We start from the raw sequence: 25,640 nt of genomic DNA on the forward strand, positions 1-25,640 counted from the left end.
AGCTTCGCTGTAAGCTGGCGCTGTTTCGACGTTGCAGATGCCCGATAATGAACAACATGCGGCCTCTTCGCGTTTGGTCTTCCTGTCGCTCTTCCACAGCAGCCGCTCGTCAATGCCAAGTCGGGGAAGAGCCCTGGACCAGCTCCGTCGAGCACTCTATGAAGGATACGGTAAACTTAGTAACTAATGACCTAATGACACCTTATCACCAAGCTTCAGCCATGCTCGCGAGAAGAGATCGACGATGCACAGCGCGAGAAGCTCTGAGGCGTCTGCCCACGGGTGGAATATTCTAAAGTTGATTTGACCCAGAGGCTAACTCCAGAGGCTTCAAAAGAACTAGGCGAGCATATGCGACAGCCTGGAGACAGTGCAGCACAATTATGACAGCGCACTCATAGACGAGCTAGAAAATTTTATAGCTCTCTGCTTCTACAGAAACCGACTACATGCTCGGAACCAAAACAACACTACGCCTCATTCTTACTTACCTAGGTATTCACCTTCGGCTAAGCTAAGCTTATGGAATCACCCCAACCGGCCGGATGACAACACCTCGTCCTTTACCAACTAGGTAGAGACAACTCAAGAATGCTTGATAGTCCATCTAACAGTCGACTTCCCGATGCCAGAGTTGTCGCACTCCGTCTGTCCCTGAGAGGCAACGACGCCACCAGACTTTGTTCATCAGCAGAGAAACTTGACACATGATCGGGAGAGCTGGAACGTACCTGCCACTTGTTGAGAGCAAGCTCGGTGATGTCCGCGATATTCGAAGACCCAATCCAGGTTGTCTGGACGTTCCGGGTGCCTGCTTCGAAGACACAGGTGCCGTAGTACAAGACGCCGTGGGTATCGGGAGTGTTGTCCCATACGCCGTAGTAGGTGTTCAGGCCGCGGGTGTCTGGAGAATGGTCAGTCAGTCGCTCAGGTGCCCACAACTACTCTAGAGCAATTAGGTCAGATTCTTGGAGGCTTACAATCACGAATCACAGCGCAGTCTGCGGTGTTGGCGAAAGGAGCAGGATGGGGGTCGAGAGTGGTGCCATCACAGGTGTCAGAGTCGGGAGAGCCAGTGAGCAGAGCTCGTGTTGCCACCTCACCGGGGTTGACAGACACGACTACTACTGCACTATTGAGATAGAGTGTTTTGCCATTGAAGTCGATTGGTATCCAATGAATCGCGGCATTAGCGGCAGAAAGGGGCTCAGGAGCTGGAGCTGGAGCTGCAAAGGCCACTGGAAGTAAGGCCAGGGTGCAAAGACTGAGGAGTATGGAGGAGATCATGCTGAACAACTAAGATTGATAACTGTTGGGCTTCGAGTGCTTGGTGATGCTGTTGATGCTGGTGCAAGATTTGTCTAGAGCTGGTAGCGTCTTATATAGAACAATATGAGCAAGAGACTCTGTCTTTGAAGACGCAATGCAAGCCTGAATTTTCGAGGCAGGTAGGCATTCTGGTCTCACACTGCACTCTGCTCATGGCCTAGATGCTGGATAGTTGGTGGCCGACCTCCAGGTGTGCCTCGTGTCTGCGCTGAAGTTGAAGTAAGCTTCATATCTGTGCAGGAATTGATTGTTTATACGCAGGTCAGCACATCAGTGCTTACGGGGTCGTCTTCTTCCAGGCGGTAGGGTGAGTTTCAGGCAGTGACTCTGACTGTACTGCGTTTGAGGGTATTCGGGATCGGTGTTCCAATACCAATGACATGATGTCCAAAGCCTATCATAATGTCTGCGTTCATAGCTTCGCGTTACACTGTTCGCATCGTGATAGATCGACTCGGTGACAGAACCATTTTAGGGGGTTTGAAACGGTGAATGGTGACGGACTTCAAACCCGAATTTAACCTCAGAAGAAGGCAGCGATGATAGCCCCCTGCCCTTGTACCTAGCATGCGTGTAACGCTGTCGCAAAGAGGGGATTGACTAGTTACTTTGGGCATGTAGCGCATACAGCGGCCTGGCGTGAACAGGTAGTGGGCGAATCGGAGCTCATCCGAGGTGTACCAGAATATGGGGAGCTTCATGCTTGCCTCTCGCTTCTCGCTCTTTGTTAGGCGTTTCAGTTCTTGGAAGCTCTCTCTATACAGTCTTGTGATAGCCAGATATTGAGAGCTGTGATGTTGACTACCTGAAATCATCCATGGCTGTTTGAAGTCTGACACCATGCCAGACCCTGTTGCAACCTCAGCTCTGACACGCTGCTGTCACTATCAGCTATCTCAAAGCATGCCTGACCACCAACTTCAGGCGATATATTGATTTCACAATGACGAGGAATCTATGGAACGTGGTACGGGACCACCCTTACCTGGGTAAGCTTGCTGTAGTCAAACATCCATGTAATCATGCACCCTGATCCAGATATCGCTATTGCTCGTTGAGAAAATGAACTCTCTGTCGTGCTTCTGGGTTTATGTAGGTCGGAATCTGACTCACATGCATACTCTCCAGCCAGAACTATATATCGGCTTGGCAAAGACGGGCCTAGGCTCCAGAATGTCCAAAACGCCTCGCCGCTAAGCCCTTGAGCCAGGTCCTCGGTATGGGAAGCCGTAAGTCTGTGAGAGCAATTGCGCGCGTAGCGCGGTCGCCGCAAGTCTATAGTTTCTGGTAGTCATGGTGCTGGTGTAGGAGCTCTCAGAGCTTTGCGCCGACACGCCGACCGACCTCGGGAGGCTTTACCTACCTTGGTAGATAGCGTCTTGGCGAGTGTCTCACTCCGCGCCGCACCCGAATGCTTTCTCGCAGTCATCTTCGCTGCTCCGACTGGCGTTTACACCCATGCTCGTCGCGTCGAGTCATTGTGTGTAATTTAAATTACCTTGTATGCCTGCGTCGTTGCAGCTGAACAGCGCGACGACGGAGTTACGGCTTTGATGTCGTTTTTACTCCGCGCGGGTCAGGTTCTCAAGGGCCAAATAGGCAGCTACACGATCACCAAGCAAGTCCAATCGACACTTTGGTTTGCGAAGTGAGACCAGGAAACCACTTACTATGCCTTAGCTACTGACAACTAATACAAGGGATCAAGGACAAAGAAGAGTTGTGATCAAAGGCGGACATCAAACGGTGCAAGTAGAACGTGACGCGCTCAAAATGTTCCAGCATTGTCCCCATATTAGACCATTGGTCGACGACATAGATGGGCCACCTACCATGCCTCCGCTTATTGCCTTGCGGCATCTCGATAGTGATGTCCTAGCAGCATCGATTGAAAGAAAGTTAAGCCGAGAGGAGCTGAAATATGTCACTCGGAGATTGTTGCTCGGTCTGAATAATTTGCACGAGAAAGGTTACGTGCACTCAGGTACGTATACGCATTTTAAGCGTTTAAAGGCAGCGAACTGGTCTGACGGGATGACAAGACGTCAAAATCAACAACATACTCTCCAACTTTCAGCAGGGCTCCAACTGCTTCGCTGATGTTCAGCTTGGTGACCTGGGCGACTGTTGTACAGTCGACTGAGATCGGGCTCTGTCTGGAAAGCATGTAGGAGTGCTTGTGTGGTCTAGCTCAGAAGTTCTTCTAGAGATGCGCTGGAACACCGCAACAGAGATATGGTCGTCTGGTACCGTGGTATGTATTGAGATTCGGCTGGAAATCGTCATAGAGCACACGCTGACCGTCAGCTCACTAGGTCATCAGTCTAATCTACGGTGGAGATAGGAATTTGTTCTAGCCGCAAGGTATAAAGCGCGGCGAACAAGGGTACTCGAGCAGCAATTTCGCGACAACTACATATTGGAGCTGATCATATTCGAAGATCTCAAACCGGACAACGTCTACGTCAACATGCAGGAAGGCGACAATCGGTTCAACGAAGTCAAACTGGGTGATATGGGAAATTGCTCTCTTGTAACCAGTGAAGGGCCCACTTCTGGAGCCTTTTGTGGCGCACCAACATGGTCAAGCCCAGAAATCATTTTGCAACTGCCCTGAAACACAGTTTCAGATATCTGGGCGTTTGGACTACTGGTAAGACCCTACATCTCGTTTTTCATGTTCTCGTCTCAATCGTGTTGGATGTTTGTAGGCTGACGATCTCTATGCAAAGTTTGCGCATATGATCTATGGCTCTTACATCAACCCATGCATACCCGAGGGCCCAAGGATTGAGGACGACAGACCAAACCTCCCCTTAGATGTTATGCTACGACAGTTGCACTGGTTCGGGCCGTTTCCAGAAAAGATTGTTGAGGTTGCTGATGCAGAGTCTGCTGATATCATACCGGCTTTCAAGGAATACAACATGCCAGCGCAGCAAGGAATATTTGAAACCATCCCGGAGACGACATCATCAAAAAAGGACAACAAATTTATCCGCAAGATGATGAAGCTGGACTGGAGGGACAGACCAAGTGCGAGAGACTTGTTGGAAGACGAATGGTGGATAGACGAATGAGGCATAACCGGTGACTTCTCATGCATAGCCGCGGCATTTGCACTTTGTTTGTTGTACGGCAACGGGGCCCTAGGGTATGTATAACACTTTTACTGTACCATAGTCTACTTCACTCAACACAAAGCGCCGTCCGGGCTTGCTCCTTCTCTCCACACAATCATAATTGTCCTTACTAGGCAATCAACAACATCATAAGTACCTCCCCTCCTGAGTTCTTTTCTTCGCTCGCTCACCACAACACCACCAGCCAGCTTCTTCAAGAGATACAAGCACTTCGAAAGCTAGAAACACTATGTCTTACCCACCAAACAGCCCCGAGATCGTTCGACGCCATCCCCAACATGGCATCAGAGCTGCGGGTGGGATCGCCACTTCATCACCTCACTCACACTCATCTTCTTCGATGGACGTTCACACGATCATCTGCGCAGAGGATGACTGCAACAACAAGCTTGATGTCTTACCACACGGACACTATGCTGGGTTGGTCGGCAAGGATAGTGTGATATATATCAAGGCTAGGTGCAAGGAGTGTGAGCCGCCAGTGACTGTAGCGAGCTGGTGGGAAGGATATAAGGAGAGCGAGGAAGGCAGTGATGGTTGGAAGGAGGAACCAAGCGATTGGGCTGATGAGTTCTGAGGGCTTGGCAAAGAATGATGGGTGGGGAGACGGTAGAAACAATGTTACATGTCAACAAGCGCGTCCAATACAGCAGTAGAGACATGAGAGGGGGGATGAGAAGCTGATTTTGATGAATACACATCTGCATTTTCCGTGCATCCCAATGTTCCTTTAGTTTCACTTCCACGTATCCGTTAATCAATACCCTGAGTGAGAGCAGGAAGAAGAAACGTGCTGGAACACCTGAGTGGCCGCGCATAGTTTTCTTCACCGCTTACATGTCCTGGTGGCCTGGGTAGATGTTATTGGTCTGTTCTACGCGCCACCATACAGCTAGTGAGCAGATACTGTCTGTAAATCCGAGGTAAAGCCAGAGGCTGTGTCCGGCGGGCTTCTAGCGGGCGCGAGTGCGCCCTCGAAGCAGCTCCGCCTCCTCCACAGTGACGGTCATCAGGCCTGAACCCTTTTCATCCATCTTCTTCTTCAGAGAATCAGCAGCAAGTCGCTCTTTCGCAATGCGCTCGTGCTGCTCAGCCTGGTTCTGCTCCCAACGCTGGCGGCGCTCTTTCTCTCGCTCTTTCTCGCGGCCCTCAGCCTGCCTCCTCGCAAGTCCACGAAAGAAGATATCAGCGGACTCCATAGCCTTCCTTAGAAGGGTGTGCTTCTCCAAGAACGCCGCGAAGTCCTCTGGGTCGGGAATAAGGCGTTCGTGGCGTTCGTGGCAAAGGTGGTTGACCATCGCGGTCCAGAGTGGATCTTTGTCAGACGTGGCGTTCTGTTCGACGGCGATGATCTCTTCGTAGCTAGGAAGCTGGGTCTTGAGGTATTCGATATAGCCAGCAAGGATATGGCTGCAGTAGCGCTCCATGCCCAACAGGCGAGCGGCGCGGAGGAGAGCAACGTCTTCACCGAAGGTCATCTGAGCTGGGACAGCGTAAGCCTCAAACTCGTCGCACGTCTCCTGCATCCAGCCGATGAGTAGAAGGCGGACTGCGCCAGGGTGTATCTGACCGCGTGAGAAAACGTACTCAAGTGATCGAGGGTTGGCAGTGAAGTGCTTGTGAAGAACAGAAGAAGCAGCCATCGCAGCACGCTTGGATATGCCCTCAACGGATGTATCTCCAACGCGAATGATGATGCGAGGACCTTGGAGAAGAGCTTGACGCTGCGCTCGTATCATCTCGAGCAGATTATCGATAGGTTGGTCTATGACGGGGGAGGACGACGATTGACCTGACTGCTTTGATAGAGTCTCTGGCTGGGGCGGGACATCAGCTACCTCAGAAGCGGAAGAGAACGATGGCGCAATCGGCTTGGGATCAGATCCAGGATAGGAAGCAGGCTGAAGATTTGTCTTGATAGGAAGTGGCTCTTTGGGCAAAGAGGCGGTCACAGAGGCGTCAGTGCCGGCGATGCTAATAGTTTCAACGATCAAGTCTTCACCTTGATACGGCATGACGTTCTTCGTAGTATCAGCAGACTCGGGGAGACCAGCCTGTTCAGTAGAGGGAACGGTGTTGTTTACGTCCTTGAGGAGTGCCAACTTCTTAGCAGCCCTATTACGACGAGTACGTGCAGACTTGGACATGGACTGGCCTTGGACAGCTGGAGACGGCCCACTAGACCTGGGGTTAGCACATGATATCTGCAATGGCGAACAGAACTTACGACAGTTCATCAATTAGGCGACTGCTTGCGATGTCTGTAGTTGCCATCGCAAATAAGATAATGATGCGGCGCAGACTGAGCGGCTCGACTTGATCTTACGTCTGTCGGGGTAAGAGAACAAAAGACCTGTGCTCACGCAGAAGGAGTATCTGGTGACGACTTCAGTAGTTTTAGGCAGCGAGCTGGAGGCGCGGATTATTTACATGCAAACGGACGGGAACCAGTGCACGTGATTAGGCAAGGACCCGCGCGCAGGTCGGTCGCACAACGCGTGAGAGCCGAACTGAGTGGAGAAAGAGCAGTATGAGCTGACACGCTAATGATAAACGTAGAAAGACATAGAAATCGACCTGGTTAGACTGCTCGTGCCTGTCTCATGCTCCTGACGGGCTTTCTCTAGTCGTGATGCTGTGGCATTTTATCGCCGCTTTCTTACGCATTCAGAGAAAGCTATGGCGGCTATTAAAACGTTTCTGTGAATTCGTATAACTCTTTCTGGATTGCAACTGGTCAATGATCAAAAGGACTCGTTGCTTGATTTTGTGTAAATGTATTTGTGGCAACGTGCGGCTCGTAGTAAAACGTCATGTTCAATCAGACGGCAGAAGACTCTTGTGGAACGCGTATGAAATCAATGAGTAGTTGCGCATGATGAACGACTGACTGTTCAATGACGACTGGAGTTCGCGAAAGAGTGTCGAAGTGAAAGAGTTGTCGCGCGTGTCGGACGCGTGCCCGCTCGGTAGGTAGCGCCAGCAGAACTTACTCCGGATGACACGATTCCTGCACTCTTTGCTCCAACGATGTCGTTCAGATCACGCCCCAAATCATGCAATTTCGCATGCGTGGTCACGCCGATGAAAGAAGTATCAAACGCTTGCTTGACGTGTTCATCACATCTAAGCTTCTTGGACTTGATCGCGTTGACCTTGTATCCGGTAGTTTTCGTAACGACATACTAACATACCAAGCGTGTTAGGCACCCGGCATACACTACACCCACTCTGCACCTCTTCTCAGCGCCCTTTGCGCGGTCGTATCATCTCGACTTCTCAGCGTTAACGAGCTCCACATACTGATACATCGCTTCCGTCCCACAAACCCTTTAATCAAGTATACCGCTAAAGACCTCTGTCACCGAAGGTTCAAGAAGCAGATACCCAACATTGCTGAACTCGAAAATTGGCTGAACGAAAAAAGCAGAGAAGGACTGGAACAGGCCATGGCGGCATGCGACAAAGTACATAACACGACAAGGCAAGCAATCACTCGGAGAAAGTGCGACTGGAGGAAGGATGTTGTACTACGTCTGTGGGGCGAGGATATGGATGGGGTTTGTGTTGAGGAAGAGGCCGAAAACAATGCGAGACTGGAGAAGATGAAACGACGAGACTCAAAGTTACTGGCGTAGAGCTAGTAGCACTATCATGAGCGACTGTTGGGTCTGGCTAAAAAGCATTCAATGTGTATTAAAGTTCAATATAGTGTGACAACGCGCCGCTCCTTGCATACCCCAAACAAGCACTGTAATCCATTTCTTTGCGGGAACACTGCATTGCTAGATTACAAGACTCAACGGCCTTGATAACAGAAATTTGATCTGCTATTAGATGCGCTTGCCTATCATGCGCCACTTAGACTATCCAAAAGCCGTGAGCTTGTTCCAGGCTCTAAGAAGCCTTGTCGGTTGACAGCGGTACCGTAGGTGGAGTATCGACGCCGCGCTGTGGATGGCTGGGAATACCAGGCTCTAAAAGTGATGCGCAAACCGTACGCACGGCGCGCCATGCCGAGCTGACGAAAAGGTTGGACATGATACGTTCTCATATGCCTACTCAGGGTAGACCATCTTTCTCCCAACACCACCGTCTACAACTATCTCCTGACCAGTGACAAACTCGTTGCCAATAAGGTACTCCACCGCCTTTGCAATGTCCTCCACTTTACCTACTCTGCCAGCAGGATGCCAGTCGACGTCGGCCTTTGAAAGACCCTCCTCCCACTTAGTTTGACCTTCATCTCCAGCTCTACTTTCGTTGGCGACGTGAATCCATCCAGGGATGATCGCGTTGACCCTGATCTTATGACGATGGCCTAGCGATACTGACATGGACTGGGTCAACCCCAACAGTCCAGCTTTAATAGATGAATACGCTTCGTGATCAGATTCTGACTGGTATGCGCGCGTCGATGACATGTTGATGATGGTACCAGGTGATGTTGGAGTAGAATTTCCAGCAGCGAGGAGCGGAACGCACAGGCGGCTGAGTATGAACGGTGCAGTGAGGCCGATCGCAACCTTCAAATCCCACTCTTTTTCAATGTCTTCTCCTTCGGCTTCCATACTGCGATCTTCCGATATCGAGAGGTCTGTCGGGAAAGCATTGTTGATCAAAACATCGAGCTTGCCACCAAATTTCCGCTTGACCTCGTCGACAGCAGTCTTCAACTCCGTTCGCTTGCTAAGATCACACTCAAGCGCGGACCAGCTTTGCTTTCGCCCATTTGACCATTCTTCAGCTCGAGTCCTGACATGGTCCAGCTCTTCCTTATTGGAATCCAGAATGACGACGTCGTGTCCAGAAGTTAGGAGTTGTCTGAACAGCCCGCGCCCGATACCCCTGGCACCACCTGTTAGCAGGACTTTAAGATGTTGAGGAGCTGCGGTCATTGTCATTGGCCCGTGATAGCAGATTAAGATGGAGCGTATATGTCGTGAGCACGGAGCTTCTGCTATCGTCGGTGTCTCTAATTTACTTTAATTAACAGGCGGGCTGCAACGAGTTCGCGCAACCATGACGTCATGACCAGATTTTTCCGCGCGAATATCCCGAGCTCATCTCCCCTAACGTCTACAGCCGGTTGCTACTGCAGACCTATTCTCGGAAATTTGTCGATCGGCAAGAGAGGAAAATCATAGTACTTTCGAAAAGTTCAGGACCAATGCAAGATCGTATCTTCCGTGATGTTTGGAGCTCGGCATGTCGGCTTCCCGAGAAAGATGTTCACCAACAATGTTGGAATTGCGCGCATTCAAGACGCATGACACTGCGCAAGGCGCGGAAGGGATGCGAACCAACCCAGCGGCTTGGACCCAGACATGATCATCGTTCGATTCATATGGCCTTATTATACGACTTCGATCAGACTGAGAGGTGTGAAATCACGTGATACAAACATGGGGGAATGTCATGGGTAAATACTGTACTCGCCATACTGGGCCCTATATACATGGTAGTCTATTTACAAACCCGAATCAATCTGATTCAGTACCACCTTGGAAGTGTAAGCATCCCAAGTGTCGCAAAGTTGAAATTGCTCATCCCCAAATGTCTGCTTCTGGATTTCCTCTGGTCTCTCCAAGATCTGCATGAAGAGTCCACCACTAACGTGCCAGGCCAAGTGGCAATGAAGTGGCCATGCGCCTGGATTGTCTTGTACGAATTGCAGTACCAAGTACGAAGGCTCGACAGTGCCGGTGGTGTTTCGTGCATTCTGCATCTGATGGACATCGCGACGCAGCGTGTTCTCGGGATTCGTCACGACACCATCCCACTCGCCGAATCCTTCAGCTAGGATGTGGTAGTCATGACCGTGGAGATGCATGGGGTGGCCACCAATGAGACCGTGGTTGACCATGTGGATGCGGACGTGCTTCGCACCGGGGAATTGGTACACGTTCCATTCGGGGTTGAAGTCCGTCTCATTACGCTTTGCTTTCAGTAGGGTCGGCTTGTTGTAGTTGCCGTGGTAGGTGCTGTTGTTGAGATACCAGATGAAGTTGGTGCCATTGGAGCGGAAGTCAAAGTCCACACGTTCGACATGGTCAGGCTCTTCCAGTGGGACCTTACACAGCGGAATACCCTGGGTGATGGGGTCGTTTTTGCATTGCTCAAGTTGTTCCTTGGTGACATCGGAAGTAGACTGAGGAATAGCGTCGGTACTGGCATTCTCGTAATATACTGCCGCAAGAGCATTAGGTGAGATGCCGTCGGTGAGTGTACAACGAAAGCCTTGAGCAAGCTGCGATCGCATCCAGAAAGTATCGGTAGGCTTGCCGATAGCTTCAACTACAACATCAGTGCGTTGACCGACGGCAAGCGTGACAACGTTGGTCATGTATGGCTCGACCGGGATGTAGTCTACGGCGATAACTTTCAGTTTGTGTCCATCAATGCTAAACTTCTGATTGCCTTCAGCGCCCGTATTGATGAGGCGTAGTAGATGCTTCTTTCCTGACTGGAATTTGAACTTGGAGATACCTGCATTAGGTGTGCAAGGTAGTGTCGTATTGGCACATGGGTAGTTCATTCTTCCGTTGATAAGGTTGTTGTTGGAGGGCGGGAATTGGCCGTTCATAGTGCCTTCAACAAGGGAATAGTAGTCGGCATGAAACCAATCTTCGAGAATGATGGGGCCGATGTCAATATCGTAATCCTCGTGTTTCGGCCCATGTATGACCATGGGGCCGTGAGCGCCACCAGAGTATTGGGCACTGTAATGGCCTACGGAGATTAGCTTTTGCATACCTCAGTGTAGTCCTCAACAACTTACTGTGATACCAAGACGTCCCGTAGCGGTCGGCCCGAAAAAGCATCTCATAGTAACCGCCGTTTGGAGTGATCGGGCATTGGCTGACCGCAGGTACACCGTCATACCAGGTACTTTCTGTCTGGAAAAGGCCATGGGCATGAAGGGTAGTACCTTCATCAGTCAAATCATTTGTAACTCTCCACAGGATCCAATCACCCCTGATACGGTCAGTAGAAGCATTACAGTGGTGTGAGATAATTCATACCAGTTGGCCTCGATCAGCGGACCAGGGAATTGACCATTGACCGTGAGTCCATTTCTTGTAACACCATCTGGAGCAATCGTTTGATAAGCTACGTGGAGATCATATGTTCTCGTAACGCCGGTGTCAGGCATGGACGGGCAAAGAAGATCAGCTTTTGGTTTGGAGGCTGCAGTAGCGATGGGGTCGAGGATCCCGGTAGCAGTCGGTCCGAAAGAGGTAGACACTGTGGCGTTCGCATAATTGTATGGATGGCCAGATGCTGTCGGGTGGAAGGGAAGTGTATATGATGCCCTTGCCGGTTCATATCTGTATGCGCCATCGAAATTGCCATCCGGAAGTCCATTCGCTGGGAGATGGGGCGAGTCGATCAGGCCCCATTGTGAGTTGCCACACTGTTCTACATTTAGAAGTGAGCCCTCCAGATGACCCATACCTTTGGGAACCCAACACGGCTCTTCGTATTCATGTTTGGCGGGCCCGCCATATTCATAGGGTGTCGAGGGCTGAGGAGGGGGGTAAATCTCTCCATGTGATGGTTTGCCTGGCCACTCGAAAGGGAGAGGTACATCGTTGTAAGGATTGTAGTATGGCCCACCATGTCCATGAGAGTTTGTCGTGGGCCGTGCTGTGGCGTATTCAGTGACTGTAGCTGTGAGGACTTGACAGATGGGCGCGGCGCTGAACTCGGAGGGGGTGACTGCCTGGAGAGCAGACGACAGTGAAGCCGTAGCGGCAAAGTAGGGAGCGTATGCTACCATAGTTGTAGCAACGACAGTAGGTCGTATGATTGTCCACGGGCGACCACAAGAGGATTGACTGCGCAAAGAAGGAATGACTGTGTTGAGAAGCAAGACACTGCATTTGAAGGTATGGTGAAGGCCATGTTATATGGAGTTCCATGGACACTATGCCAAATACCAATGTCCCATGTTTGACCGTGGGGCTGGCAATACGATGAAGCGAGCTATGTGGCGGGAAAAAGTATAGACCGTGAATCTGAATACGGTCGAAACAACCGAACCGAGGCGAGGCGCAAGAAGTAACGAGCTGTAAGGCTGCCAGTTGTGGATCATGTAAGCAGCATAAATCGAAGATCATGAGAGCTCAGCGTTGCTTTTGAGCCCAGCCCGGGTTCCCCCCTGGCGTTGTTCGAGCGTTGAGGCGGGAGAAGAAGATGAAGTAAGCCACTCAATGGTTGGCGTCATGAACGCTGAGAAAAGATCTGCAGTCGCAGCGTGCATGGCATGTATACCGTTACCGTTTACGCATTTAAGGTTTTCCGGAAGATATGCAGGTACGTGCCGAAAGACGCCAGGCTATACGATAAACTTCGTTGACGCGACTGACGTGATGGTGACATTGTCACACTTGTTTGCGAATCAGCTTGGAAGACTGTGGGGCCACAGGTAGTATCTATGTAGCGTTATCCTGAATCAACTACCAGAAATCAATACTTCGGAATGCGGGACTCGCAGTCTAATCTTTTGTTGTTGTGATGGTTCGTATCACGCTGCCGTGAGTGCCGTGTACTTAGACAGACTGGGACATACTAAGCTCCCGAAATCGCATGAAATCGTTCGCAACAGTGGCTTAGATGAATCAGGCGACCGCATGTTCTCCTGGCTATGTGGAGATGATGAAGAGAAGGCTGTGCTGTGGAAGCAGAGGTCATTGGCAAAGTGGTGTTGAGGCGTCGGGATAAGCACTGGTTAGCGCTGACACCTGCGCATGGCATCCGGCTAAAAAGGGGCCTGGCGCCGATCCCTCCCGAGGTCACGACCACGTCTAACTCCAACTGTGGGCTGGCAGTCATTACTGGCGATGTGGTGTCGACGTGCGGAAACTGTGTAGTCAGATGCTGAATGTCTTTCTTTCTCATCTTTCAGGGTATAATCATGCCATGCTGTTGTCTGCCACCACAAACATCGCAACTACAACCACGCTCTCAAAGACAGCAATACGGCAAAGAAAAACTGACAAGTGACGTTCTGTAGCTCGTTCTTGACAGCGTAAGATATCATACGACTCATGCCTGAGTTGTTATTTGGCAAAAGAACATTACTTGGCCAGGCTCGAGGCTTCTACCGCCACATCGCCAGCGGTCCTCGGGTACATCCTACCGAACTCAGAAGGCGACAAAAGTTGATGATAGGGTTTGCATTACTAAGGAGACAGGTGCAGCTAATTCCGCAGTCTGTTAAATATTGTTCTTCGATCTCCTGTACAAGTCTCGGGTCTCGACTCCCGTCTTCGATTTACATACAACCTGGGCCTACACAATCTTCTTGCCAGGACTCAAAGCCATTCTCTTCACATGGCTGAACCTGTACTCTGGAACTTCTCTTCAGTCATCGAATGCCTCTAATGGAGATTGTCAATACAATTCCAGCAACTCGTGACACCGCACTCGCTGCAGTGCATTACGAACCGTAGCCAGTCAGCACCGCAATCCTCACAATCCCCGCCGTTCACCCGTTGACAATCGTGGTCATGCTCAGCGGGTACTGGCTGGGTAACAGGGCGAGTACGGAAATCTTCATCCCACTCTGGACATTTGCATGTCTTTCAAGGTACACCACAGAGATGGCAAAATTCATGACCACAGCGGCAGCTCATGTGGAAACGACCCTGGGAAAGCTCGTCCATGTTCCTACATTTCTCACATTGCTGCCACTTTGCTCGCTTCGCTGCGTCCATGAGGAGCTGTACGTGTGGGTCACTCGGACACAGTCCATCGTGTGCGCGGTGTTTGCACTGCATACAGGTTGTCTCGTTGCAGTCCACACAGGTGTCTACATCGGCACTGATATCTTTGATGCGGATGAAGGCGGTGCAATCGATGTTGGCACAGTACGTCGGATTGGGTGTAGCAAGCTCCTCTACTTGGACGTCAAGATTTCTGACGTACCCTTGTGGAAGCATGGTACCACAGACCTCTTGAGGTATTGGAACCTTGCAGCATTTGGGAGGGAAGATCGAAACGTCATTGAGAGCCATGGTGAAATGATCGCGGACGCAGTTTGGGCAATAACTATGAGGCACGGGCTCACACTCGAGAGTCAGAGTGTCTTTGGTCGATGTCTTGTCGAGACACGCCTCACACGGAGTGAAATGCTCTTTCTGGTCTGGTTCTGTGTCGCCGCCGTTTCCTTCTCCATCGTGATCGCTGGTCTTACTAGGCTTGAGTGACGTTTGCGGAGCGATTTCATATGCGTGTATCTCTGCGTAGAGCTCCTTCGCACGTGCCCACTGCTCATCGGTTTCAAGGGAGCGATCATTTGACAAGGTTGTAGCGTAGGTCGAGCTGTGTACATATTCCGGGTCGTCGATGCTCAAGCTGGAGAAATTCAAAGCGAGCTGGTGATCGGCAATTGCCTGCCTCTCCTCTTCAAGAAGTCTCTCGAACTCTGCGCTAGTTTTATGCTCTGTTTCTAATAGCTCGCGCGCCATCTCGTTCGGGTCAAAGGTTGCGGCGAGCATTTGGGTCTTGGGAAGGAGAGTGTGGCGTTGCTGAGTTTTCCAGACAACCCTGTGGGAGCTGAGTTGGGTTGGTGATCATAACAACGCTACTGCGTTTGTCTTCCAGATTGGGAAGCCAGCGATTCCTGTGTCACCGATGTGCCAGCGCTGCCCCAATCAAAATCTCCAGATGCTGCAGGCCGATACAATACTGCCACATTGTATGAACTTACGAAGAAAGACTTCGATACGGACTGCGAATGCACTTTAGCATTACGGCGAGCGTTCCTCAAAAGGGTTGCCGTAGTAAACCTTTTGATTCCTTATCAGGGCGTCTGGTAGCTATACTCATAAGCTCATATCCTGTCTTAGATATGCGAGCGAGTGATGAATTTGGGGATGTGAGATAGGTACGGTCAAGTTCAGAGCGAGCGAGCGAGCAAGCAATGCCTTGCAGACGTGGTGATAGCCGTGGTCGTTGATCGCGGGCCTTTCGGGGTATCGCTACTGGAAAAATGACCAATACTGATCGATTGTCGAAACTGAGACCGACTCTTGTTGTAGCCTTGATCCTTGACTGCACGTATCATGCGACAAATTTCTCGTGACATGACACGGCGAAGAACGAGTTGCATTGCTAATATTGGCCGATGCGGCGCGCTGGCGATGACATCATCGCGACCCTTAGGTGCGGACCAGCCTGGCGACCTCTCTCTCCTGGCGACCATGACCCAACACCGCTCCTACATACGCGCCATCGTCTTCTCACCTCTAAATAATCCATCCTTCAGACTCATTCACGTTACCGCGATCCTTCAAGGCGTCGAGCTGCTAACCTAGCAGCGATCATGCAGTTGGTGTTTCGTCTCGCCCCACCCGAACGTTTCAACGTGCCGCGCGCAAAGCACATGAGCATGAGCGCGCATTTGTCCATGACTCCATCTGCATACGGTGTAAAAGTCGGCTCAGGGTATTATCCTGTGGCTAATTAGCCGTCTTGTCATACTCCGACGAACATGTTCATGTACACACTCGAGCCGGTGTTGATACCTCGACCCTGGGTTGACAGACCCGCATTGTATCTCAAGCTGCAGATTCTTGAGATTGCAGAGGATGCCATCATTAGAATTTGCAGCTAACACTATCGCACTATCATCTTTGAGACAGGGCTGGCGCCAAAGCAAGTGCAATCAGGAAGTTGTTGCAGCCCATCGACTGCAGGCTCTTCTCCAGCTATCGCAACGGGAAGTTGCAATGTGGTACAGCAACATCAATGTGCAGTCTGCTGCGCGGGACGTTGAAGCCAACAATTTACAGAGGATGGCTTAGAGCCCCTGCAATGTGAAGGATTCTCGCCTCGTCCAATGTCAAAACAGCACTAAGCTCTACTCGGCTCGAACTCCAGGCACAGTGCATCTCCACCAATGAGCGCTCCACATGTCAAACCTGTCAGTCTTCGAATTGACCCATGGACCTGGTTCTGGTTCCCAAGAGTTCTGTTTTCGGCTTAGGTATCCATTGTTCATTCATCTATCCGACTGTGGCTGCAGACACATAGCGCCCTGGCGTCAGGTTCGAGATTGGACCGGTGGTAAACGAAACGGCTAACCATGCAGCGTGCCACATACTCCTCGGCTTCACGGGTGGGCTCATCTCCTGCGCTGGAGGATATAAGTCTTCGAGCTCGCCGGACTTTGAACAGTAACGCAGCTGCGCTGGACATTCTTTCACTACGGGACTTCGTCATTCATTCGTTCTTTTGCCTTTTCAGTCACTCTTTTGTCAACTTTTGACTCGTCACTCATTCCAAACATCACTACTCGCATCAATATATACACTATGAAGTCCGTAGCTGTCCTCCCCGCCATCATGGCGCTGGCCAACGCCCACGCCACTTTCCAACAACTCTGGAAGAACGGAAAGGATCTTGAGAGCACCTGTGCCAGGCTGCCACCTTCCAACAGCCCCGTTGAGGACTACACCAGCACTGCGCTGCAATGTTAGTACGCCTCGAGTCCCCACCTCGGATCTGTGCTGACATCGATTTAGGCAACGTTAGCCCTGCTCCCGCTGAAGGAAAGTGCGACTTTGAGGCTGGTGATACAGTCACTATCGAGATGCACCAGCACAACACCCGTGACTGCAAGGAGGAGGCCCTTGGTGGTGCTCACTGGGGTCCCGTCCTCGCGTACATGTCCAAGGTTGAGGATGCGGCCACTGCCGATGGTTCCAGCGAGTTCTTCAAGGTTTACCAGAACACCTGGGCGAAGAACCCAGATGCCACTCAGGGCGACAACGACTTCTGGGGTACCAAGGATCTTAACTACAACTGTACGTACGGAATCATGTCCTCTGGATACTATGGCTAACAATCCAATAGGCGGCAAGCTTGACTTTACCATTCCCAAGAACATCGCTCCTGGTGACTACCTCCTCCGTGCTGAGGCTATCGCCCTTCACGCTGCTGGCCCCGCTGGTGGTGCTCAGCACTACATGACCTGCTACCAGCTTACCGTCACCGGTAGCGGAACTCTCGAACCCAAGGGTGTCACTTTCCCAGAGGCCTACTCCAAGACTGGCCCTGGTCTTGGTTTCTCCATCCACGCCGACCTAGACTCGTACCCCGCTCCTGGCCCTGCACTCATCGCTGGTGGTACTGAGGCTACCCCCGAGCTTCTCACCTTCGGTAAGCTCGCCGGTGCCCCTGCTGCTACCGCTACCGGCGGTGCTGAGACTCCTGCTGCCTCCACCCCGGCCTCCGTTGTCGCTTCTTCCACCGCTGCTCCTGCATCCACCAGCGCCGCTGCTGAGGCTGAGCCTTCTTCGGTTGCCCCAGTTGAGGTCTCTTCTGCCGTCGAGAGCTCCGCTGCTGCTACCTCTGTTGCCGCTTCTTCCGTCGCCGCACCCGTTGAGACTGAGGTCTCTAGCATCGTTGCTCCCTACCCCGTCGCGAACAGCACCTCTTCGATGCTCCCCGGCACCGTTTCCAGCGCTATCGTTGCTCCTACTACCATGCTCACCGCTGTCCGCCCCACTCCCACTGCCGAGCCATCTGGTCCCATCAAGGAGTACTACCAGTGTGGTGGCCAGGGCTTCAAGAGTGTCAACAAGTGCGCTGAGGGTCTTGAGTGCAAGGAGTGGAACCCATACTACTCCCAGTGCGTCAAGCCCGAGGCCAACAAGCCCGGTCCTTCTAAGGGTCCTATGCCCTCCGCTCCTGCATCCAAGCCCACTGCTGTTGCGCCTAAGCCTACTGCCGTCGCCCCTAAGCCTACCGGTGCTGCCCCCAAGCCTACCCCCGAGGCACCCAAGCCCTCTGCTGCTAAGCCTACCCCTGCCGCCCCGATCGAGGCTGAGCCTACCTCCGTCGCACCTGAGGCCGTTGAGCCCACCAAGCCTGCTGCTTCGTCCGCACCCGCCGCCGGTGCTGGCGAGAAGACCTACACCCTCGAGACCTTCATTGCTTTCCTTGAGCAGGAGGCTGGCACTGAGTCTGCTGCTAAGATCCGCCGCATGATTGAGGCTCTTCAGTAGACAATCTCGCATTCTTTGCGATGATCGTTTTGTATATATACTTACCCTAGATGGGTAACTTCAATTCTTGTAGCGATGTTTTTGGAATGATATTTCTACTTCTTCATGATCACCACTGTGCTCTGCAAACTTTGCCATCCTCTCAGTTGCATGCCGTTCTGTTGATCTATTTGATCAGATGTATACTATTGCATTACATTGATGCCCTTATGCTGCACACACCCTCATTTGTACCTTGCCGCGGCCAATCTGAACCTGACTCAAATCTTGATAAAGTGCCCACTCCAGACTAGTCGCGTTCAAGATACTGATGGCACTAGGGGTTGCTACAACTCGTATCGCAGTTTGTAGTCTGCAGTATACATGATATTAGATGATAATGACTAGGCAGTTCCTTGAGACAATGTATCCTCCAAACCCGGATTACACGTAGGACGCGACACGAGGTCTAGCCACCCCTCGCGCTGCTTGTCGGGGAGTGACCTCGTCTCATTCATGTAGATAGCAAAGACCATTTTACGATTATGTTCTCTTAGCAGAAAGCTTGAAGAAATTACGGTAAGAAGTGCTGCCATAGGATGCGCGCCTGTTGCCCTGATGGTGATGGGTATTTGGATGCCCAGCGATTTCTGCCACCAGCTCATGTACGTAATGAGAGCGAAAGCAGAATGAAACGCCGTCGTTATGTCCAATGGCGGTACACATAGGCCTTAGACGGTCCTTAGTATGAGTTGTAGGCAGAACCATCTCCTGGAAATACTGGAGGGGTGGTGTCGTTTAGTTCGAACGCGAACCCAGCCATAGGTACCCACAGTGACCCACACTCTCCACAGTGAAACTCGACGAATGCATTGCATAGCCGATCCAATCCCGGGTTCAGGACGAGGTTTCTTATGTGAATGTACCGCTATGTCCGAACTAGATTTCGTACATACTGCAGGTCTAACTCAATTGCAAGTTTCGCCAGGCAGATCGCCAACCTTGTATGTTTGCGCATGATCTTGCAATACGTCTTTTGAGCACATATCTTGATTTTGCGCCATCATTGTATTGGTAAAGCGACCAGAAACGGTTCTGTCCTGGCATTGCGTATCGCGTTTACGGTCGTGCTCGCATCCAGAAGTTGGAGACATGCTGAGAGAAGAATCCATTCTGGTCCAAGTATAGCTACAATGAAGGCAAATACCTGTCTGAGGACGTTTTTCCTCTTCTGATCGCCTATACCTGGTAGGTTCAGATGTACTGCGGTCCAATGCGCAGATGAAGACAGTTGAAAGCACCGTTGACAATATCGAGGATGTCCCTCGTGTTGTTGGTTCGGGAACCCATCCTGTGGTGGCGTTGTTGTCCATTCCGAACAAGACTTGTTGGTTCATGTTGAATGTTGTGTAGGTGTCGTGCTTGCAAGCGGTTTGTGGGCTGTCGTCAGAACGTGGATGAAAACGTGAGGGTGTGGTCGGATCGTGGTGTGTCAGATGGATCGTAAACACGAGGTACGCTCCTACGTAGATGCCAGGCATGCGCTTACCATGGGAATTGCTTGCCGTTCTTGTTAAAATCGGGAGACACAATGTAACCAACAGATTCATCGGAAGTTGCGTACAGCACCAACAAAGGTACTTTAAATTTGTTACGTTCGCAACTACAGCACAATCTCTTAACAGAACATATTGCCATAACAGCTAACGGTGCTGATAGATAGTTCTGAGAACACATAGCAGCTCTAGAAATAAGCCTTTTCCTACACCAAGACACTGGTGATCCATGAACGCCGCTGTCGCCCAGGCCGAATGCAGGTATCATTCAGCGAAGTACCGTGGAAGGGGCACAGACCAGCCAAGATAAGAGATACATATGGAATACGTCATTAGTCTAATACATTAATCAAAGTAAACATTAACGTGCAACGTGTTGCGGAGTATCATGAAAGCACAGTAAAGCCACCCCAGAACCACCATGATCTATCCCCAAACGCCATTTCATCGCTATTAGTATCCAGACTGAGCAATATATGCTGTCATCTCTCCTACAACCTGAACTTGGCGCTCATCTTCTTGGTGAACGCCATGTTGAAAGCCTGCCTCTTTGTTGTCACAATTCCATTGGGGACCAAGCTGGAGCAATCTTGGAGCTTGCTTGCGTCACTTCCGATGACAGCAAATCGATCCCAGGCACTCGTGAAAGCGGTAGACCAGCTGTTCGCATCTTCGGCAAAGTTAGACCAAGTGTTTGCTGTCTGCAGAGATAGTTAGTGACGGATCAGGTGAGAAAATCGACATAGCGAACACATACTTGTGTGGAATTTGACATGAGAAGATCGCTTTGAAGACTGTATGGGGCGGTGCGGTCCTTGGTCTCTTGGTAGAAGGTGTTGTCGTACTGGAAAGGTGTCGAGTCTAGACCCTTTCCGGCTTGCGATGGGTCGTCGTTGAACTGGACTGCCACACTGTGCGCACCCATGAGAGCAACCACATCGTCGGATGAGAAGCCCTTCGCAGCAAAGGCTCCCAAGATGCTGTCCAGGGTGCCACGGCTGCTGGGCACACTTCCGACAGGCGCGGCAATTGAACTGTCTTTGCGGCCGACCAGCGCTTGAACTTTGGGCCCGAGCGGGCACGCTGCGATTGCTTGTGCGCCGGCGAATTGGATCATGTCTGCGGCGCTGACTTTGTACTTGTCACTCCAGCCCTTGAGCTTCGTGCAGATTGCGGAGAGACCGGCGTTCTCTGATCTTCCACACTCGTCTGTGAGAACGAGACTACCGTCACAGCCATTGTTGATGCAGTCGTGGAAAGGAGCACGGAGGGCTTGGTGAGCATCCGCACCACAGCCAAGAAAGTCGGCTTGAAGCTCGGTGGCGACGGCAGACCAGACGGAAGGACAGCTAGAGCTTTGGCGAGGCCATAGAGAGAAGGCTGAAGTTGATGTCGCCGTAAGGGCAGCGAGGGTGATGGCGGAGTAACGCATGTTGGAGAAGTGTCGAAGGTCGTCTGAGGTAGTGTTGTGTTGGTCAAAGATTCGACTTCAACGACCTTAATGATACCAGTATATGAACGCAAGGCTATCGAATTTGGAAGAAGAAAGAAAGACGAGACCGTGCTGGACTGTTGAGACTGACACAACCAAAAGCTGAGAACCCCCAAAGAAATATATACTCAAACACCAACGTTCGCCGCTCTCAACGGCTGACCGTGAGATGGAGCGCGATCAAAATTAGACCGATGGTGATGACAGCCGTACCGACGCATCCGCGCAAACTGTAGGAAATTCGATAAACACTAAACAGCGATCTTACCCACCGGCAATCTGCAGTTCCTCACACTCTGCATCTCTTGTCTCCATTCTGACCGATTCGAGCCGTCTCCACTTCTAAGATCTGACGATTCCGGTCCATGGCATTGGTCGATAAGGGTTGTGTAAGCCGTTGGCGGCCTCGCGCTACATGCGACTTCCTGCCTAGTATCGCGCACCGGAACCCGTTCCCAGTTACTAATCTCGAGCTATAGCAAGGCCCGGACTCTGACAGGTGTGAAAGACGTATCTTCAGCACTGGCGCTGACAAGTGGCTCCAAGGTTTCGCGGTCGTGGAATGTTGATCTTGGCGCTTTGCTGTGTTGTTGTCGGTGCTCAAAATCCCCGACGTAAGATCGACAGCATCGGCGCAAGGGTGATCCACAGTATGTTTCCAGAAGCAGTGCATTCGTCGCACACTCTGCTCGGACCTCAGCATGGAGAGCCGAATTGGTTTTTCTGTCGTCTCGTTTGAGCGATGAGACTCTAAGTGCGTAGGTCCCGCCAGGAATGAGGGTCGTTGCTGACCTGGGCGAGGCATTTCGCGATACATAGTTTGACAAGACGTCAGGGCCCGCTCGGGGCCGCTACTTCACGGTTCCATAATTAGATTGGGTTCTACCAGCACTTCCATCTCATGCCGGCCCTGCTCCTTCATACAAAGACTCAGCCAGACCCTGGAAATTGAGTCGCCTATTCCCGAACACTCGGTATCGTGCTACCTGCGCATCTGAGATGCAGGCGGATGCGAGGCGTCCTGGCGGCAAAACCTTGGTGTTCCGGTCAGCGCTACCCCACTACCCACTCTTCAGAGCTCCGATGCATGCAGGCTCTCGCTAAATGTAGGAATGGTTGGAAGCGATGCAGATCGATGTGAGATCAAGCTTTTGTGTGGTGTCGGTAGCGTTGTGGAGCATCTGCATGTTCGTGCAGACATCTCGCTCGGTGATGTGTGCCGAATGGAGGCTATCATCTTAGTCAGTGGCGACTCACCGGTGTCTAGATCGTTCACGAACGAGCGGGAAGCAAATGAGTCGGGATAGATTAGATTGTGAATTGTATAAGTCTTTGGAGGAATGCGGAATAGTCTAGCCCCGTAAGCACGATAGCAAACAGTTGGATTCTTTCCATTTCAGTTTGATGGATAGAATTCATTCGTACACGTATGCTCTACACAGGCAGCCCATCGTCAGAGATTGACATCGACAAACCGTACTAGACCCGCACAGTACTCTCGGTTGACGATCAGAGATCAACTCCGACGTTCAGGTCACAGCCCGCAGCGCCTTCACCTCGAACTGGTCGATCCCATCTTCAGCTCAACCATTTCTTACTTCATGCCATCCTTGTCGTGCGTCAATTTCCGCCTCTTCAAGACTGCCGCTTCCTGTTTCGTACGAGGAGGTATTTGCCACCCGTCTGCATCCACTTTCACCACGTCTGTGTCGATCTCGATTATCTCATGGTCTTCGATCTCATGAAACCGCCCTGCGGAATGGGTTGCCGCTGTGGGGACTGGGGAAGCAACTTGCTCAGTCCTGGACTGCAATGCCGCCTTCGAACCCGTTCTTCCACTCATGAAGCCCATCTCTTTCTCGAGAATCTCAACCTTCTTCTTCAATAATTCGTTGCCCGCCTTGTACAAGAATATGTTCAGTTGCTTAGCAGCGAGTTGGCCGTCGAGCTTCTTCCCAACCAGCTTCTCCGCGAGTCCAATGAGCAACCGATCATTGTCCCTGCGGCACGACCTGACAAGTTCTGTCACCTGCTGCAAGCTCATTGCAAGCTGACCGGCGTCCATAATGAACTTATCAGTCAGGTGCTGGACATACTCTGGGGCATGTAGAGTGTGAACGCAGATGAAGCGGATGCATGTCTCGATCGCGAAGCTTGCTCTGGCAAGAGGCACAAGTGCGGGTGTACACAGGGCCGTAAGCCACTGTGAGATGGTAACAAGAGCGGCTTCATGGATCTTGATCTGAGCTTCGCGCATCTTGCCCTTCCCAGTGACGAGTCTTACCTGCCCAGTTTCGCCTCGCAGCTGTACTGCGGGTACATCGAAAGTGAAGTTGATTGCTGGTGCGCGAGGGTGCTTGACGAGGAATGCGAGCGCCTTTTGAGACACAGCCATCGAAGCAAAACGGGGCGCTGAGCCTACGCGACGACCATAGATTGTGAAGTCGATGAGCCCACCGCGAAGTAGCGAAAAGCGCATCATGGGGTTCCATTTGGTCACGTCGACAGGATTGGCTTCAAGCTGTTGCAGAAATAGGCAGACATCGGCCCTGGAGAGTTGAGATGCAGGTGTCATGTTGACCGTGGCCGGTACGGTTGAGAAATGTATCGAGTCGTGTTGCTTCCGGATGCGTTAGATCCAAAACATCACTCAGTTGCGCTGTGATAGTAGTGGATTGAGTAGACATTGATGAACGACAACGCAAGAATGGAGTGGTGCATTCGGTGACCGTGGGTGAGTCTCTCATTCACTGGGTACTGTGGTACTGACTCTGACCAATGACAGACCAGCGTGCTGATGAGGGTCAACGGAGCCACTGTCTTGGGAGCTCGGAGCGTCCGTTTCAGTATCGTAGGCGGTGATGAGATCACTCAGCATATCGGTCATTGCACGATGTTCTCGAGCCACGTCCAGACGTCGGGTTGGATGGTCTGCTCCTGACGCCGAACTGAGGCGCAAATGTTCGAGCTTCCCGCATTCCTTCAGAGCGTATAATACTGACGACCAGGTACCAGTCACAAGACGAATGTCAGAGAATACAGCTCGTCGTAACGTCGCGGACTGGCTTCTGACAATGGCAACTAGATCCTCTCCATGCAAGGCGCAGAACATGAGTTGTAGTATTTCAAGCTTGAGGCAAGCGCAAGAAGCGACCATGTTGTGAATGATGGATGCGGCATAGTTAGTCCGATCTAGACTCATTGTGAAGTTTTTCATCTTTGGTGCAGTGGCAATGATATCGGCGATCCCATTCTGCCAACCGGGAATTCGAGAAATGCCCTCGTAGACGGTCAAAGCAGAGATCGTGAGAACTTTGAGATGCGAAAAGCGATGCTGCAGCGCCTTGAGTGATTGCGCGGGTATTTGGAGTGCCGAGAATGGTAGAATGGCTTCCTTGTGTAGCGCAGTCCCACGCTTGCATTTGGCCATACGAAACTCGCTCAGACGGATCTCGCTGTGAACGATGGCGTCTATGACGACCTGAAAGCATCTACTACGAAAGAGGCAATCGTTTGCTGAAAGAAGAGCGCGGGATTCCGCGAGCTGGGATCCCCTCGGATAAAAGTGAATGGCCGTTAGGTTGGTGAAGCCTCGCAACGCTCGAACAAGAGCTTCATACAATCGGGTCGGATATTCGCTTTCGACAACATATGTGAATGTAGGTGCCTCGTCCTTGATGTCTTTGTCTTGGATACCAGGTACCCTGGGAAATCGTTTGGGTGGCGGAAATCTGCCGACACGGCTGATGGCAGCGAGCACACTGTAGTCACCTGATGTCAGGAGCTGGATCTGGAGGACTTTGACAGCACTACGGAGATGCGGCGACTGTGCCACGTTGACGAGACGATTGAGAGAGGGTAATCCAAGAGTAGTCTTTAGCCGAGAGAAAGCGTGTTCTACGAATACAGAATGGGTGAGGAAGCGACATCTCGTGGATGCTAGACGAAGAGTTTTGTAACATGAAAGATCAAGAGTGGCAGCAACGAGCTCGAACAGCTCGACAGGAAGACGTTCTAAGTGCGAAGTCATGATGACATGCTGACTGGAAGCTGGGCTGTGAATCAAGGATGTTGACGGGCGATGGGTGGCTGTCAGGGCACTAGGCCGGAGCTAAGAACCGTG

General features: G+C 51.5%; 11 protein-coding genes across 11 annotated transcripts; 3 read left to right on the top strand and 8 right to left on the bottom strand.

Moving 5' to 3' along the window:
* Positions 1–320: 320 nt before the first annotated feature.
* BKA58DRAFT_380246 (uncharacterized protein) lies at positions 321–1,432 on the bottom strand. Its single transcript, XM_046169888.1, has 3 exons — positions 981–1,432; positions 732–904; positions 321–678 (listed from the first exon to the last, which is right to left on the bottom strand). Exons 1-3 carry the CDS (start codon positions 1,285–1,287, stop codon positions 586–588), a joined length of 573 nt encoding a protein of 190 aa, XP_046027640.1. The 5' UTR covers positions 1,288–1,432; the 3' UTR covers positions 321–585.
* Positions 1,433–2,787: 1,355 nt separating this feature from the next.
* Positions 2,788–4,409, top strand: BKA58DRAFT_399846 (STE/STE20 protein kinase; the record flags this gene model as incomplete). Its single annotated transcript, XM_046171566.1, has 7 exons — positions 2,788–2,809; positions 2,851–2,977; positions 3,030–3,313; positions 3,561–3,583; positions 3,674–3,839; positions 3,960–3,982; positions 4,041–4,409. The coding sequence occupies 7 exons, from the start codon at positions 2,788–2,790 to the stop codon at positions 4,407–4,409; spliced, it is 1,014 nt and encodes a 337-aa protein (XP_046027641.1).
* A 159-nt stretch (positions 4,410–4,568) lies between these two features.
* BKA58DRAFT_125994 (uncharacterized protein) lies at positions 4,569–5,071 on the top strand. Its single transcript, XM_046164283.1, has one exon. The coding sequence runs from the start codon at positions 4,702–4,704 to the stop codon at positions 5,047–5,049; it is 348 nt and encodes a 115-aa protein (XP_046027642.1). The 5' UTR covers positions 4,569–4,701; the 3' UTR covers positions 5,050–5,071.
* Positions 5,072–5,425: 354 nt separating this feature from the next.
* BKA58DRAFT_437637 (uncharacterized protein) lies at positions 5,426–6,746 on the bottom strand (the record flags this gene model as incomplete). Its single annotated transcript, XM_046173505.1, has 2 exons — positions 5,426–6,650; positions 6,700–6,746. 2 exons carry the CDS (start codon positions 6,744–6,746, stop codon positions 5,426–5,428), a joined length of 1,272 nt encoding a protein of 423 aa, XP_046027643.1.
* Positions 6,747–8,530: 1,784 nt separating this feature from the next.
* Positions 8,531–9,370, bottom strand: BKA58DRAFT_310873 (3-oxoacyl-reductase; the record flags this gene model as incomplete). The annotated part of the gene is made up of 1 exon (XM_046167311.1): positions 8,531–9,370. One exon carries the CDS (start codon positions 9,368–9,370, stop codon positions 8,531–8,533), a length of 840 nt encoding a protein of 279 aa, XP_046027644.1.
* A 394-nt stretch (positions 9,371–9,764) lies between these two features.
* Positions 9,765–11,970, bottom strand: BKA58DRAFT_357131 (Cupredoxin). Its single transcript, XM_046168678.1, has 3 exons — positions 11,498–11,970; positions 11,254–11,450; positions 9,765–11,204 (listed from the first exon to the last, which is right to left on the bottom strand). The coding sequence occupies exons 1-3, from the start codon at positions 11,926–11,928 to the stop codon at positions 9,943–9,945; spliced, it is 1,890 nt and encodes a 629-aa protein (XP_046027645.1). The 5' UTR covers positions 11,929–11,970; the 3' UTR covers positions 9,765–9,942.
* Positions 11,971–13,940: 1,970 nt separating this feature from the next.
* On the bottom strand, positions 13,941–15,111 carry BKA58DRAFT_126051 (uncharacterized protein). The gene has a single exon (XM_046164284.1). It carries the CDS (start codon positions 14,975–14,977, stop codon positions 14,063–14,065), a length of 915 nt encoding a protein of 304 aa, XP_046027646.1. The 5' UTR covers positions 14,978–15,111; the 3' UTR covers positions 13,941–14,062.
* Positions 15,112–16,540: 1,429 nt separating this feature from the next.
* On the top strand, positions 16,541–18,929 carry BKA58DRAFT_126064 (endoglucanase B). The gene is made up of 3 exons (XM_046164285.1): positions 16,541–16,955; positions 17,006–17,287; positions 17,337–18,929. Exons 1-3 carry the CDS (start codon positions 16,796–16,798, stop codon positions 18,488–18,490), a joined length of 1,596 nt encoding a protein of 531 aa, XP_046027647.1. The 5' UTR covers positions 16,541–16,795; the 3' UTR covers positions 18,491–18,929.
* Positions 18,930–20,404: 1,475 nt separating this feature from the next.
* Positions 20,405–21,631, bottom strand: BKA58DRAFT_126089 (ligninase LG6 precursor). The gene is made up of 2 exons (XM_046164288.1): positions 20,783–21,631; positions 20,405–20,726 (listed from the first exon to the last, which is right to left on the bottom strand). The coding sequence occupies exons 1-2, from the start codon at positions 21,455–21,457 to the stop codon at positions 20,517–20,519; spliced, it is 885 nt and encodes a 294-aa protein (XP_046027648.1). The 5' UTR covers positions 21,458–21,631; the 3' UTR covers positions 20,405–20,516.
* A 1,336-nt stretch (positions 21,632–22,967) lies between these two features.
* BKA58DRAFT_126086 (uncharacterized protein) lies at positions 22,968–24,176 on the bottom strand. The gene has a single exon (XM_046164287.1). The coding sequence runs from the start codon at positions 24,090–24,092 to the stop codon at positions 23,112–23,114; it is 981 nt and encodes a 326-aa protein (XP_046027649.1). The 5' UTR covers positions 24,093–24,176; the 3' UTR covers positions 22,968–23,111.
* BKA58DRAFT_126085 (uncharacterized protein) lies at positions 24,177–25,575 on the bottom strand. Its single transcript, XM_046164286.1, has one exon. It carries the CDS (start codon positions 25,545–25,547, stop codon positions 24,261–24,263), a length of 1,287 nt encoding a protein of 428 aa, XP_046027650.1. The 5' UTR covers positions 25,548–25,575; the 3' UTR covers positions 24,177–24,260.
* Positions 25,576–25,640: the final 65 nt, after the last annotated feature.

The sequence above is a fragment of the Alternaria rosae genome, assembly GCF_020736505.1.
Source record: "Alternaria rosae strain MPI-PUGE-AT-0040 chromosome Unknown BKA58scaffold_3, whole genome shotgun sequence".
In the NCBI taxonomy this organism is placed as follows: domain Eukaryota; kingdom Fungi; phylum Ascomycota; class Dothideomycetes; order Pleosporales; family Pleosporaceae; genus Alternaria; species Alternaria rosae.

Coding starts and splice junctions, on each gene's coding strand:
- BKA58DRAFT_380246 (XM_046169888.1), bottom strand. CDS start 1,287: ATGATCTCCTCCATACTCCTCAGTCTTTGCACCCTGGCCTTACTTCCA. Junction 905..980: donor CTGCGCTGTGATTCGTGATT/GTAAGCCTCCAA, acceptor ACCATTCTCCAG/ACACCCGCGGCCTGAACACC. Junction 679..731: donor TTGCTCTCAACAAGTGGCAG/GTACGTTCCAGC, acceptor TGATGAACAAAG/TCTGGTGGCGTCGTTGCCTC.
- BKA58DRAFT_125994 (XM_046164283.1), top strand. CDS start 4,702: ATGTCTTACCCACCAAACAGCCCCGAGATCGTTCGACGCCATCCCCAA.
- BKA58DRAFT_357131 (XM_046168678.1), bottom strand. CDS start 11,928: ATGGGTCATCTGGAGGGCTCACTTCTAAATGTAGAACAGTGTGGCAAC. Junction 11,451..11,497: donor CCGCTGATCGAGGCCAACTG/GTATGAATTATC, acceptor TGACCGTATCAG/GGGTGATTGGATCCTGTGGA. Junction 11,205..11,253: donor CGGGACGTCTTGGTATCACA/GTAAGTTGTTGA, acceptor TAATCTCCGTAG/GCCATTACAGTGCCCAATAC.
- BKA58DRAFT_126051 (XM_046164284.1), bottom strand. CDS start 14,977: ATGCTCGCCGCAACCTTTGACCCGAACGAGATGGCGCGCGAGCTATTA.
- BKA58DRAFT_126064 (XM_046164285.1), top strand. CDS start 16,796: ATGAAGTCCGTAGCTGTCCTCCCCGCCATCATGGCGCTGGCCAACGCC. Junction 16,956..17,005: donor CACCAGCACTGCGCTGCAAT/GTTAGTACGCCT, acceptor ACATCGATTTAG/GCAACGTTAGCCCTGCTCCC. Junction 17,288..17,336: donor CAAGGATCTTAACTACAACT/GTACGTACGGAA, acceptor ACAATCCAATAG/GCGGCAAGCTTGACTTTACC.
- BKA58DRAFT_126089 (XM_046164288.1), bottom strand. CDS start 21,457: ATGCGTTACTCCGCCATCACCCTCGCTGCCCTTACGGCGACATCAACT. Junction 20,727..20,782: donor TCATGTCAAATTCCACACAA/GTATGTGTTCGC, acceptor CTATCTCTGCAG/ACAGCAAACACTTGGTCTAA.
- BKA58DRAFT_126086 (XM_046164287.1), bottom strand. CDS start 24,092: ATGACACCTGCATCTCAACTCTCCAGGGCCGATGTCTGCCTATTTCTG.
- BKA58DRAFT_126085 (XM_046164286.1), bottom strand. CDS start 25,547: ATGACTTCGCACTTAGAACGTCTTCCTGTCGAGCTGTTCGAGCTCGTT.